This window comes from Habropoda laboriosa, unplaced genomic scaffold (assembly GCF_001263275.1).
Source record: "Habropoda laboriosa isolate 0110345459 unplaced genomic scaffold, ASM126327v1 scaffold36, whole genome shotgun sequence".
In the NCBI taxonomy this organism is placed as follows: Eukaryota; Metazoa; Arthropoda; class Insecta; order Hymenoptera; family Apidae; genus Habropoda; species Habropoda laboriosa.
Genome location: NW_017100155.1, coordinates 1162954 through 1178200, shown reverse-complemented (window position 1 = coordinate 1178200; position 15247 = coordinate 1162954). Strand labels below are relative to the sequence as shown.

The 15247-nt window shown below is 38.3% G+C and overlaps 1 protein-coding gene across 1 annotated transcript in view; it reads right to left on the bottom strand.

The window, feature by feature from the left end:
* Window positions 1-15247, bottom strand: part of LOC108576255 (DNA-binding protein D-ETS-4-like) — a 129096-nt gene that overhangs the window by 19648 nt on the left and 94201 nt on the right. Inside the window, exons 2-4 of the mRNA XM_017939217.1 lie at window positions 2404-2789; window positions 571-784; window positions 45-486 (exon numbers count right to left, since the gene is read on the bottom strand). Coding sequence (XP_017794706.1) covers window positions 45-486; window positions 571-784; window positions 2404-2789 — 1042 coding nt within the window. The remainder of the gene's footprint in view (window positions 1-44; window positions 487-570; window positions 785-2403; window positions 2790-15247) is intronic.

Here is a 15247-nt window from a genome sequence, read left to right as displayed (position 1 = left end):
CTTAATCCACTACACGAATTAAGAGAATCAACAACAACACTCACCAGGATGGATACCCAGCGCGACGCAGGTGTTGTCGAAGTCCTTCTGCAGTTGTTGTATGGCTAGGCTGAGCACAGGCTCTATCTGCTCTCTGGTCAGGTCACCGACGCATTCGCCAGCTTCCATGTCTTCCACGAAGCCAGTCCCAACGCTGCCCAGATCCACGGGTCTCAGATTGTACTTCCTTTGAAAGCTCGTATCCCTCAGAACCTCTCTGAGCAACTGGTGATCGCTCTTTTGCCCGTCCTTGAACAGCTCCTCCTCCTTCTGCAGAGGATTTCTGACCTCGTCCTGTATTCTCTCAAGTTTCAGAACATTTGTTCTCGCGGCGTCCGCGAAATCCTTTCGTGTGCCCTTGAACAACAAGTTCCTCAACGGTGAACTGTTCTCGAGTTCCACAGGATCCGGTGACGAGGAAGTGCTAGACGACGTGGACGACAACGACGTGGACGTGTTGCTGTTGTTGCTACTGCTGTTACTGTTGCTGTTACTTGTGGCGGTGGTGCTGTTGCTAGTGGTGGTGGTTGTGCTGCTGCTGTTGCTGTTGCTACAGCTGGATCGTGGCTCCTCTTTGAAGAGGATTTCCTTTAGCAACGGGTGCCCTTGCACTGCGGTATCCTCTTTCTTCGCGAAGAAGTCCGCGTCAAGGCTGTTGTAGATGTCCTCCTCTGTTCTGGGTGGCGTGCAAGGCACTGTACAGTCGGTCGAGTCCTCTCTGTAGCCCAGGCTCTCTGCTAAGAGTCTGAAAACCAGGGTTGCAGAGGGTACTCGTTATCGAAGGGCTTAGTATCGTGATCTTGTGATTCGTTGAATGTGGTTGAACGTCACGAGTACGGGTTTTAGTGCAACTTTGGTAACTCGAAATTCTGATTTTTTTGGGACTTTGCAAGTTTTTAGGAGACGTCGATAGAAGTATCGTGCAATTTTTCTTTTTGCTACTTTTTAGGTCTTCGGTGTGAAAATACACATTAACTGTTAACGTGTGTTTTCCTAGTTTTCTGTATATCTTGAGAACTATAGTAGATATGAAAGAAATGTTACATTTGATGAAATTTCGTGCTCCACAAAAGTGTGATGGAACTGTTAATTTTAAGTAATGATAAAATTTCAAAATCATAATGACAAAATCCCTTACTGATTAATGTGTTTCCCTATTTTCTTGTATATCTTGAGAACTATAGTAGATATGAAAGAAACGTTATAGTGACAATTTAACGATTATTTATGCTCCACAAAAGTGTGACGGAGCTGTTAATATTGAAGGTAATGTTAGAATTTCAATCTACATCTCAGGTCAAAAAACATAAAATGTAATTCGATAATTTTAACTGAAGATAATAGTTAATAGTTTAACTGAACATAAATAGTGATATATGTGTGAATGGAGCGTATTTGGACTGAAAGAAAAGCGTTTGGACTCGGTGCATGATATTACGGAGTGAAAGAGGGCTGCACGACCACCCATGATTTTCGTGGACGAGAGCGAACATCGTTTACGAATGTCTGCATAGAATGAAAGGCATAGAGAAACAGAAAGATGGAGAATACGCGGGTGCGAGGATAAATGAGTGTGAAAGAGGCGCGCACGAGGTAGTTCAGAGTTCAGAATATTTGAAAGAGACACTTAGGGTATTTATCTATCTAAAAAATTTGTTAAGGCAATTACTATCGAGAGTACTCTCAAATAGTGTGTCAGCTCTTCACCAGCACTCTCAATACTAAATACACCGATAAGTTTCACTCTCGAGAGTAACATATGACAGGTTCACTCTCAAATTGACAGAAGCCCTTTCAGTACAGAGATATTACAATCTTTCTTCCAGAATTTCAATTGTCATCCAAAAATATTTGTTACTAATTTTCACTTTGTATGAGAAACCTGAATTTTTTTAAGGCAATTACTTTCGAGAGTACTCTCAGCTAATAAATTTGACTCTCGAGAGTAACTTATTACAATTTTACTTTCAAATGGACAGAAACCCTTTCAGTATAGAGATATCACAATCTTTGAATTTCAATTGGTATTCAAAAATATTTGTCACTAATTTGCATTTTTTGTGAGAAAGCTGAATTTTTTTAAGGCAATTACTTTCGAGAGTACTCTCAAATAGTGTGTCAGCTCTTCACCAGCACTCTCAATACTAAATACACCGATAAGTTTCACTCTCGAGAGTAACATATGACAGGTTCACTCTCAAATTGACAGAAGCCCTTTCAGTACAGAGATATTACAATCTTCCTTCCAGAATTTCAATTCTCATCCAAATAAATTTGTTACTAACTTCCATTTTGTGTGAGAAATCTGTTTTTGCAACTTAAGATTCTCATAAGAGTGTACACCCAGAAAATTACAAAATTTACCTGGACTCTTGCAAGATGGCCAGCAGGTCGAGGCTCTTCTCCCTTTTCACTGGTTGTTTCGCGGAGGGTTCAGGGCTGGTTGGGTAAAATTGAGCGCTCTGAGGGCTCCTAGGGACGTAGTAAGGGCTCGTTGGATACTCTGGCGAGCCTTCGTACGAATAATTAGGGGACAGTTCACCACCAGCACCTGGATAAGGTGGGCTGGAGTAAGTGGTTGGCGAACTGGGACGTGGCGATTGTGCTTCCTGTTTGATCTGCGCTGGTTTCATCGTGTTCTGAGAGTTTGTTGCGCCATAATCGTCCGAAAGAAGGGACAAATCGAATTGGAATGTACTGTAGTCGAACGATGGCGAATAGCCGGCTGCGGTAGGCACTGTTTGTGGCATCTGAAGCAGAAATTTTAAAATCGGTTAGACTGGTTTATCAGATAATTTATCATAATTAAGCTTCTTCATTTTTTTCATGCTAAAATTCTTCAAGCTATTGCACCGATGGAAGAATTATTTTCGACACTGACAGGAAGACTATTCATTTTGAATATTATTAGGTTGTAACATACGAAGTGTCCGATTTTGAACCACAGTTTTAAATCAGCATCATTTTTTTTACATTAAATTTTATTAACCAAAATAGGGAGCATTAGCATGAGTGACAAATTTTTTAATTTCATTTCCATAAAATGTCGACGTTTTGGTATCAATAAATTCTTTAAAGGTACTTTCTATATTTGCTTGATTCGTACAGGTTCTTTCGCTGAGAAAGCGATTTAGACGATCAGAAAAATGATAATCCGTAGACGACAAATCTGGCGAAAGTTTCGTATTTTAAATAATTAAGTTTTTACACTGTCACTTGCGAAACATGCGGGCTGTGCATTGTCGTACAGCAGGATGGGCCCCTTTCGATTAACCAGTGCCGGTTGTTTAATTCGTAATTTCTAGTGCATTACCTCAAATTTAGTACAATACTCCACCATGAGAGTTACACCTGGTTTTAGGAAGTTTGAACCGCTTTTCCACTCGTGCAGAATTCATGATTCACAGGAACTTAAAAAGCAGGCATTCAAGTAGAAAAATGTTAAAAAATTCAAAATGTGAAAAAGAGGAGATTCTAAGCTTTAAAATAATGTACAATACATCTACAAAGATATTTATCGGAGGAAAAGGTTTAGAAAGTTGGAATAACAAAATCGGACATTTCATATGTTACAACCCAATACTATTTCAAAGAAGTCTGGTATCGTCAGCTAAGAACCGATAAGAAATGATAATTCAGCTAAGAAACTAGATAAGTCTAGTTTGTATTGTAGAGGAAGCGTTGTAGATTTATTATACTAATATTCGTAACAATTTAATTATCATCTCTACAAGATGAGTTTCACGCGATAAGAGTTTACAGATGTTTCAGTGATTATAAAAGCAGCCTAAGTTGTACGTATCATGTACACTACCGGCGAAACGTTTGGAATCACTGTGCACTGCAAGTTACAGAAAAATTTCCAGGAAAAATGTTAGCAATTTGAAGAATATTTTAACCAATTTTCTATCGTTCAAATCAATCGAAATAAGGTAAAATGCTATCTATCTCCACAACGTCAATTTCAAATCTATGAAGTATTTGAGCCGTTCATTTTGAAAGTGACCTAAGTCCATTTATACTTAAATTCAGATATTTAAGAGTTTGCGTTTCAATAAAATTAAAAATATACGTATAGGTTACCAATGTGTCATACTGCTTAAGTCTATCTAAAAGAGTTAAATTTACAATTCCTATTAAAATAATAACAATTATTAAGTGAATAATATGTGTTTCCTTACCAAAAATCGAGTTAAGCCACTTTCAAAGTTAACAACCAGATTCGTTATAAAATTTGAAACAGCCCAAGTCCATTCGACATAATTTAAAATGCTTCAAATTGAAAAAACAATACTCAATTTATTTTATATTTCTTTACAACATTTCAAAAACACAATTTATGCAATTCAGGAACCTTTTTCGTTCTTTCGACGTTTTCGTTTCACAGCATAGCGCTCGGTAGCTTCGTATAGCAGTACATTTTGTTTATTAAAATCTCCCAAGTACCAAAACTTCTCAAAAGTGTTCTTTCTTTCTTCTTCTTCGTAATTTTTTATGCAAGCTCCTCGACAACGGTAATCTTTGTTCTGAAAAACTTTTGCAGGTATAATGTTTCCAGTTTGAGTGTAATATCTTTTCCCTGTATTCCGTTTAATTTTTCCCACTTTTTGGATGTATGTTTCACCATTCTTTCCTCCGCTCTCATCTGTATCTTCATCCTCTGACGACGAATGTTGTTCTATAATTCTCTTTCTTTGTCGATTTTTGTTGAAATCATTAGTTACCAATTCGTGTTCACTATCTGAATTAAATGGTCTTGTTGTTTTATTCTTCCCCACGGGTGCAATAATTTCTATAATTTAATACTTCAAGTTTTATATTCAATTGTAAGTGTGCATTGCGTGAATTTTTTTTCACTGCATTAATTAAACGTACTGATTATTCAACTAAAGCAACTGTCCAAAAACTGACGTTAACTTGTTAAATACTAATTAATTAAAATTACCTTCATCACTGCCTTCGGACATTTGAAAATCCGCACTTTCGGACAGTATCAATAATGGATTGGACTTGGGCCACTGTTCAAAGTAGTGGTTTTAATTATTGAACTAACTGCGAAAATTGATGTGCCCAAAATTATCGTGTATACTCTGAATATACTTAACCGCAAATGTTGTTTATGACAGCTCCAAAAACTGACGTTAACTTGTTAAATACTAATTAATTAAAATTACCTTCATCACTGCCTTCGAACATTTGAAAATCCGCAATTTCGGACATTATCAATAATGGATTGGACTTGGGCCACTGTTCAAAGTAGTGGTTTTAATTATTGAACTAGCTGCGAAAATTGATGTGCCCAAAATTATCGTGTACACTCTGAATATACTTAACCGCAAATGTTGTTTATGACAGTTGACTTCAAGTTGTACACGTTACTACGGTGAACAAAAAATAATTGACAAATGGACTTAGGCCACTTTCAAAATAAACGGCTCATTTATTAACACTAAAACTACCGACCGGGTCGAAATGACCCATTAGCGACTTTCCGAAAGTGAATTTTTACATAAGTAAACCGTGATTGGAAAATTCGATTCATACCGATACATGTAGAATATAAATTCGGAAAGTTACAAGCGATAATACTTACCAGTACAGAACATTCACGTTTTTCCAAAAGATGCTAATGGGTCAATTTTGACCCGGTCGGCAGTCTTAGCGTTGATATTTAACGTAAATTAGCAGGTGATTCGAAACTTTGGCCGGTATTGTATTTTTCGTTTGAAGATATTTAAACTTTCTCCTTTGAATGCGCCAAAAAAAGGAATTTCGTATTACAACCGCAAAATTCTTACTCTTGCAATGCAAATTTTCTCTACGATAAGACCGATGCAACACAAAATTTAAAAAAATTTTTGATTTATCGTTAAACCACTTTCATAATCGTCCTCATAATTACAGTGGAGTCCCGGTTATCCGAGTCCCGTTTAACCCAGATTCCGTATAAATAAAATGAAAAAATGACTAATTTTTAGGGTCGATGGGTGTTCATAAATCGTGCAATAAAATCATAAAAGACATCTTCATATTAACTGTTTAATAAATAGTTAATTAAACCTAAATACACGTACAATTTTACGTTATCAAAATGTTTCTTATGATTTTCTTGCGATCCTACCCTATTATCCGAGTGTTCGATTATTCGAGGTAGCCTCGATCCACACCACATCGGATAATCGAAACTCTACTGTATTCCGATCGATGCATTAATACAATATTTCTTCCAACAACGACTCCTAGTATACTTTCCGAAACGGAACCTAAATACGTATCATCTTCTACCAAACCCTCTGCACAGTGTATTATATCACAATTATCACGCTCGCAAATTACAACGACGAATATTTCAAGCTGTAATACCATACAATGGGATACAGCTTATATTTATCGAACGGCTCAACATCATTTACGATCTGACAAGGCTAAAACCGAGTTGCACACAGGCCCTAAGCGAAGAGGTTTGCAACGCTGGAACATTCCTACTTTCCATTCCCGACGATCCACGATTTATTTCGGCGTGTACAAGCGAAAAGATCTAGTCGAAATGATACACTTTCTTCAAGACAGTGGAACGACGGACCAAGGGTCCATTTATCTTTCCGCGTGTTTATTGCCCGTCCCGAGCTTAAACTCGCGTCAGTTTGTTACGCTCCGTAAGTCACTTATGGCTCAGGGCGACCGCCATCCTCATCTCGGAGAGTGGCAAACCGGCCGAGGTTGCGATATCGTTTTGTCAACTGTCTAATTCCAACGTTAACATCATGATCATTTCGATATGAACGTGTAATTGCGATCATTAGCACGTCTTTAGTCTTTCTTGCGAATTTTTACAATTATCCACTGACAAAAGAATTCTTGCGATTTTTTCTCACGTTGAACGTGTTAGATTTATCAGTCAGTTAGATATAACAAAAATTAATCTAACGCCTTACTAGGAAGTATACATTTCTTTTGTGTACGTTCGGAGAAATCCGTTTAGCTTTACCATCTCTGTTCAGTAAAGAACTAAATGTTTATGATACGTGGCAAAAGGCCCTTCGGTCCCAAGCGGGGTCGTAGGCGATATTAGGGCGTTGCGTAGGAGCATTCTCGGTCCGTAGACAGTGCTCTTGCCATCAAGTAGAAAAGCGAACCTTCCTTGTGTTTAATAAAAGTTTATAGTTTAAAATAAGGATTATTAATTATTTAACAGCCAATAACTCCCATAGTCCAACAGAACGGACGGTGAGGCTGCTCGAATTTTTTTTGGGATAGCTGACATTTTGAAGAACGATCGAAGAATGGGAGTAAATGGGGTGTACAGGGTGGGCTGCTTAGTTATCTTCTTTAAACAGCTGTGGATAGGTACGAGAAAATTTTCGTACTGTTACACCCTCGAATATTTTCATTCTTAGTCCTTAGTTCTATCTGTATTCACAACTACTTACATTCTAAGGACTTGTTGAAGATTCCTTTTGAGGGTGGCTAGTGATACATTAAGAAGGTCTACTTCGTACATAAGGGAATTGTACAAAGTAGAAATGCGGTTTACTGGGTCAGATATACTGTACTTCGATTTGTGCGTTGGAATGCGAAAAGTCGCTCTACTTCTTAAATGTCTAGATGGTGAAATGTAGTGTTAGGGCTTGCGGTTGATCTTTCGATCGTTCAAGCGTTGCCGAGTTTTGCACGTGTGTACCGACTAATGTTCTAAGGCTACGAAGGACCAGTTTCTTGATTGAAACACTAAGTTTTTACTTTATGTTCTATTTTTCTACAACTAATTCAAGATATAAATTCTACTGCGAAGTGAGAGGTGTTTCTCTTGCGAGTGGCCAAGTGTTTCTCCTGGAGTCTCTGCGGTTTCCCTCGACGAAGACTCCTATTTTCCTAAAAACACCCTGATTGGTGATTTTTCCTTTTCTAAATCACCAATCAGTTTACTCCGGTGCATCGCAACCTCCCTCCATTTCGCCCTTAGCGCGTTATCTCAGGGTGGGGTGAACAACGACCGAAGAAAGTGTTCGGTGGACGGATGCGTGGGAATCCTGTGGAATCTCCGCTTTTCTAGGCTTTGTTAAAGTCAAGTGGCCCATCGACGTTGGCAAAAGTCGTGGGCCACTTTTCTATTTTCCGTTCGGAGACTCCAGGATTCATGGCAGGGTCTGGTCCTAGGGAATAAACACTTGTGGTGTTTTGAGAAAGCGATATTTGCCTGCGACGGCGACCACTTGACTCGCTGCCATAAATCCGGCTACAGGACACGCCTTAGCATGTAGATTGTTTAAATTTGGTTCGTCGAATTCGAGCTATTCGAGATTCAAATTATTCAAAATTTGAATTGAGCCAATGAAATTCTGGATATTCGGAGGAAGTAGGCGTCAGTACGCCACTAACGGACGGGTCGTCGTGCCATTAGTGCACACCACGAGTGTCTCGCGTTTTTCGAGCTCCCGGTGTGTCCGTGTAAAATCTTAGAGGATTTCGTTGGAACAGCAGAGGACTTAAGGATGTATCGGACAAAGGGAACGTTGTTGAGGCCTTGTTCTGTAGTCACCCACTTTCACCATTACTCATACTGGACTCTTCACCTTTCAACTCTCCTCTCAACTCTCCTGCATAGTCGCAACCCAAAGTCCATCATCCCAGAACCCTTAAATAGCCCTATTTTCCCCATTTCCGCGCTCATTCTCCACTCCACCACGCGCACGTCACGTATCATCAAAAATCTCTGTTAAATGAAGTTCTGTTTCACGCAACGACGATCCCTGAGTGTTTTAACTCAGCGATACCCCAATATCTGCTCCTAGCTTCGAGGAATTGGAGCAAACCGGGCATCACGGTACGTAATTTAAACGGGATGAATAAGATAAATAAGGAGTAAGATGAATGCAAAATTAAACAAAGATATTTAATTCAGAAAATATATTCAATTAAATTTATTTAAAAGATACTTAGTAACGTTATGTCACTTGGAAGTTACGTATCATATGCACTACCGGCCAAAAGTTTGGAACCACTGTGCATTGCAATTTACACAAAAATTTCCAGAATAAATTCAGCAGCTTTTGGAATTTTTTATCACTCAAATCGAGCGATATGAGATAAATTAATAAATATAGAGTTGAGATAAACTTCAAGTCTGTAAAAAATTAGTAGCAGATTCAGTACTGATGCAAACTGGGAGATGATTCCAGACTTTAGGCCGGTGGTGTATCTATATTTCACATATCCCATTTTATTTATTTATTTTTATGCTGTTGCGTTATTGCAAGGTAACAATAACGAAGATATTTAATTTTGCACAAGGCCATGTCGTTTGGAAGTTACGTATCTGTATTATGCTATTGCATTATTATTAAGTAACAACAGCCTGTAATACAACGTCATGTCATTCGATTTTATTACGCATTTAAATTTATCTATACACTACCGACCGAAAGTTTGGAATCACCTGCCAATTTATATTAATATTAAATCTGCTACTAATTCTTTATTGATTTGGAATTGATGTTGCACACCTGCCAATTTATATTAATATTGAATCTGCTACTAATTCTTTATTGATTTGGAATTGATGTTGCGGAGATCAATAGCACTTTACCTCATTTCGATTGATTTGAATAATAAAAGATTCGTTGGAAAATTATTATAAATGCTAACATTTTTGGGGAATTTTTGTGCAACTTGCAGTGCACAGTGATTCCAAACATTTGGCCGGTAGTGTATGTGAAATTACGTATTTATATTTTATCTATACGTTGTACTTTATTTGTTCATTATTATGCTATTGCATTATATTAGTAATCGTTATCCTAACCTACTTCTCCCATCGAAATACAGAATTCGTAATCATCGCTAACTTTCCTTCAGAAAAAAGAAAAGGAAGAAGAGAGGGCCCTAGTAAGGCAGGACAATAAAACCAAAAAGAAACGGTGCAACAGAAAGAAAAAGAACTCGATAAGAGAGGCAGAGTAGGAATAGATAGTAGGTTACATATCAGAGTAATAGGCTAGACAAAATTATTAACAAAAATATATGTAAGAAATGCAAGATTCCGACGGCGAAGTGGTGGCCTGGACTTTGTAACCCAGGAAGAGAAAGCGCGGGTACCTGAGGGTGCCATAAACTAAGCCCTTTCCCCGGAAAGTCGAACGAGGGGGCTCGAACGGTTTTTCGGAGCAACGTGGGATACGACGCGGAAAGGACATTCTGGAAATAGCCGTCGAGCGAGACGGACGCCGGAAACCTTAAGAATCGCTTCGGAATACAGAATAAATTATTTTTGGGATACCACACTATCCTGACTTTAATTCTTTCTTTTCAAGTGGTGCTTACATATATGTACATAATTAGTAAAAAGCTAACCGAAGAATGAGTGTGTGAGTGACAAGACCTATTTAGCGAGTGATACATTGCAAAACCAACTCCTTTTCACAGCCACGAGGCTGAAAATAACTAAGTAACAACAATAAACGCTCATTTTTCTTTTCATCAAACTGTCGAAACTTTTCCCGAACGAAACAAGCATTCCAAGTTCCCCCAATCGCTTCTAAAAACTGTCTCCAGCACTAACCAACTCCCATCTCCACCTCCGAACCACTTCTTTCACCGCCATTAAATCAACACCGTCGAATCGAAGAAGCGTTCCGCCGATGCAGCCGCAGCCCGGTTTCTCTCCCTACTGCCGACGATTCGCGCGGTAATTAAAACTTCATCCGGGCCGTTCGTCGAGCACCGGGGATCACGGGATCAAAGGGTTCCTCGCGATAGTATCGGTCGCGAAATATCGTTCGCGCGAAAATAGCGCGGCGGTGTGCTATCCCCGGCGCAATAATAAATATCTGGCCTGCTTTCCTTGTAAATAATCGCTAACGACTGGCTATTATCTCGCGGATGGAAGAAAAAGCGACACCGAGAAAATAGAAAGAGATGAAAACGAAAGAAAAAAGAAACGGAGAAAAAATTGGAAGAGAGAAGAAGAAGAGAAGAAGAAGAAGAAGAAGAAGGCTCTAGCTTAGAGAGTGGCGAGCCGAAACGAAACACTTTCCCCGACGCGGTGTGCCTGTGCACCTTAAGGGCCCATTTATCTTTCCGTGTGTTTATTGCCCGTCGTGTGTTTGACCTCGCATCAGTTTGTTACGCTTTGTAAGCCCATTACAACGTTCCCAGTGCATCTTCCCTACGCTCAGGCGGGGTCGCGTCTGACATTTTGACGTAGTGCCCCGCAAAGGTCGACGCGAAATAAACGATTATACCCATACACGAGGCCATGGATTTGCACGCTTACGCTGTATATACTCACGTAGAGACACAATACCATCCCTTCTTCATCTGGTAACGTGTACATCGCGTATGTGTATACATATATGTATGTGCACTGTTACAACTGGAGAGAAGGAGTGAAGGAGGTAAAGCGAAGAAGAAGAGGAGAGGAAGAAAGAGCGGGAGAGATGAGAAGTCTCTAGGAGAAGAGATACGGGTAGAGCAAGGCACAAAAGAGAACCGCTTATTTCTCGACTTCTCCTAGCCTTCCGCGAAAGGTCCCGGCAAGAAAGAGAATGTTTATCTATGCTGATGGGATCTATGGACGATGGAATTCTTGGACGAGCTTTACTGAATCGCCTGCAAGAAAGAACGGGGTGCTTTAACCCCTTCTGCCGCGGGACTTTCTAACACGGAGGAGAGGATCGGAGGATGCTTTGGATTCCGGAAACTGTCGGTCTACGCCGAATGAGATTTCAATGTTTTGCGGTGGATTAACCTCTTCAGGGACGATTTCTTTAAATCGGCTGATTTTATCGTTATTTTCAAGTTAGAAGAAAATCATCTAATTCTTTAAGTAACAGTTTTTACATTATTGATAAAAGAGACTTTTGCGTATTAGCACGTTTCGTCTATAAATTTTCAAATATTGAAATTTTCAAAAATTGAAACTTTCGAGTATTGAAATTTTCGAATATTGCAATTTTCAAATATTAAAATTTTTAAATATTGAAAATTTCAAACACTACAATTTTCAAACTTTTAAATTTATAAAGCATTTCACTCAGTTTCCCCAAAAAGGCGGGATTTTTGCATATCAACGCGTATCATCTTCAAATTTCAAATATTAAAATTTCCCAACCTCGCTATTTTTCTTCCATCAACTATGCTCCAAAGAGCATCTTGACTTCTCACATCGTTCTGATTCAAATCAACCTAATTAAACCACCAAAAATTCTACCAACACTTCCCACAATTCACTCCCATAATCCAAACTTACACATCCACCTCGATATTTTAATCAATATTTCCATCTCGATCGTTCTTCATACTCCCCCTGAAAAAACTCGCTAATGAACCAGTTCTCGTTTCCCTAAATTCCCCCGGTGGTTTTTCGAACTCGATTAAATCCGGCATAATTAAGAAGCTTAACAGGAGAAACACGGACGGTATAGTTCGAACCGCTCAATTAACCGGTAAGACGCGTTCCGGCATAATACTCGTTTCAACGAAACTGTTCTTTTTGCCAGACACAAGAGAGTACCACAAAATCGTCTCCGCAACGACGAGTTTTTACGGCTTCCTCAGTTTCCTTCTGCCTCCTCGGCCTTTCCTAAGGACCAGTCTTCCATTGACGTCACTGCACCGACTCTGACCAACGGTGCAACTGCATTCTCCTCTTGCTTTCGTGCGTTAAAGCACGAAAATTCCAACCGAGTCACGGATCCGACCTCGTCATTTTCAAGAAATCGACACCTTTCGGGTTGATCACCGACCGAGCAAAAATCTGCTGTTTTACCGACGAATCGCGCGAATTGAAGAGGCTCGATAGATCGATACACAGAGTGTCCCGTGACGGTAATTAATTTTATTTAAGAGATACAACGTTTCTTTTCTTTTGTATCGAGAGAGGTGAACGTCTCTCCGTGAGGACCAACGATAAAATGTCATTTTAATGGCTCGTGCTCGACCATGAATTGGCTCGTGGGAGTGTTTTTTGCAGACGTGGTTCAGCGATATTAATTGGAATGGTTGTTCTGTTGAAACGTTTCGTTGGAATATAATTGGGCAAAAAGTATGATATGAGATTTCTTGCGCTTCTAATAATAAGCGGCGATGTAATCTGGACCTTTGAAATTGATTTTGTACTTTTGAAATATGCTGATTTATGCAAAGTAGTGTTATTTGTTTCTTGGGAATAGCTAGGTGTGCATTAATTTGATATTTAAAAGGAAAAAATTCGCACTTCTGAAATATGCTGATGGGCATCAAATTTTAAGTGTTACTTTTTCTTAGTAGTAACGAGGTGTGCATTAATTTGATATTTGAAAGGGAAAATTTCGTACTTCTGAAATATGTTGGTGAATATTAAAACTTAAGTGTTATTTCTTCTTGGTAAAAATAATGTGAATATTGGTCTGACATTTGCAAGGGAAAAGTGTCTTTCTATGATTAATAAAGTTTGCAAGTTATTTTCGTTTTTAAAAGCTGTTTTCGAGATACAGTAGTGTTCCTAAGTATCTGACTACAAATTTATTTACAATATCCTTTATTCTGGGTAATTTATATTATAGAAATTTCCAGCATTTATAGAAAAAATGAGTAGTTCTTAAATGCACTCAAGCATTTATTTAAAAAAAGAATAATTCTTAAATGCAGTCCAGCATTTATTTAAAAAAAGAATAGTTCTTGAATGCAGTCCAGCATTTATTAAAAAAAGAAGAACAGTTCTTGAATGCATTCAGGCATTTACTCAAAAAAAAAAAAAAAAGAATATTTCTCAAAAATTCTCGTTACATATATAAATAAAATGAAAAAGAATGAAATGACCATATATTTGTGAGCAGCAGTCGCAATAAACCAACTCTCTTTATTGCACTCGTTTTTCACTCCACATCCAATACAAATAAACGGTAAAATGAAAATTAATAAAATACCTTTAAACGGCATTTCGAAAGGGAGAAGACAGCAAATTTCAATTTACGATCACAACCGTTGTTTTCCTATTACATAAACGTTACAGCTTCGTTCGTCACTTATGTTTATGATTCGTGAAAGCTCTGATAAGATGACTCTGACTCATTAATTCGCGATGAATCATTAATCGAACAGAGAGTCCGAAATTTCAGTCGTTTCGTAATCATTGCGAAACGATTAACCTTTTTATTGTTAATTCAAGATTCACAGTTATCCACGTTACGTCATCTAAGCACCAATAAAACGTTTTCGACGAAAAAAAGTGAAAAAAAAAGAAGAGAGATACGAATAAGTTACTTCATTGATAAAGCGAGAGGAGAGATTACGCATCTTGCTTGAATCTTCTCGCCGCGATATTAACGTAGTATGTTTACATGCTAAATTTTCGGTCATTCTTTGCTCACGAACTTGACATGCAGAAGAAGCGAAATGAACGCAGATAAAAGACCGAAGAACATCAAAGTTCAGTTCTCGAATTCGACAAAATCGATAGGGAATTATCGGCTTTCTTGCGAGATACGCACCTTCGAAGAAACAAAGTTTCCAGGGAGTACGGAGTTTGCAACATCTCACGATAGCTACGGGATTATCAACGACAGCGTTTCACAATGATTAACGGCCTGGACCAAACGAACTTTGCACGTGATCGAAATTACTCGCGGCGAAAAAAATCGCGAACTTCGACGCGGCGGAGAAAGCTTTTCGGTGAATTCCGACATATTCTTGGTCAATTTTTAATCGATTTCCTTGCGTGGATTTAGGAGTCGTTTATGACGTTGTAGTGAGTTCTTTTTGATGGCGAAAATGTAGGGTTCGTGACTGATCATTGTTATTTTCACGGTAAATTAGGGAATAAAATTTGCAATTTGTGTAAGAGCACCGAAGACGTCAGAAAAATTCTAAAGAGTATAGAAGACACCAGAAAAATTCAGAAGAGCATAAAAAGCACCAATTTCAAATATTTTTAGCAATATTAAAGAAATATTTGAGACAGAAGAATTATTGTGAAATATAGAACAATTGCCAACTATGGTCGCTGATAACCAATATGTTAACGAGACCTTAAATTATCCTTAAAAAAAGAACTCACTAACAGAAAATTTGTAAATTAGAAAAGTGTATTTTCGCGGAAATTAGAAAATAATTTATCAGAGAACGGGAGAAATAGAAATTTCCAGCATTTATTTAAAAAAAAAGAATAATTCTTAAATGCATTGAAGCATTTATTTAAAAATCGCATACTTTCTAGATGCATTCAAGCATT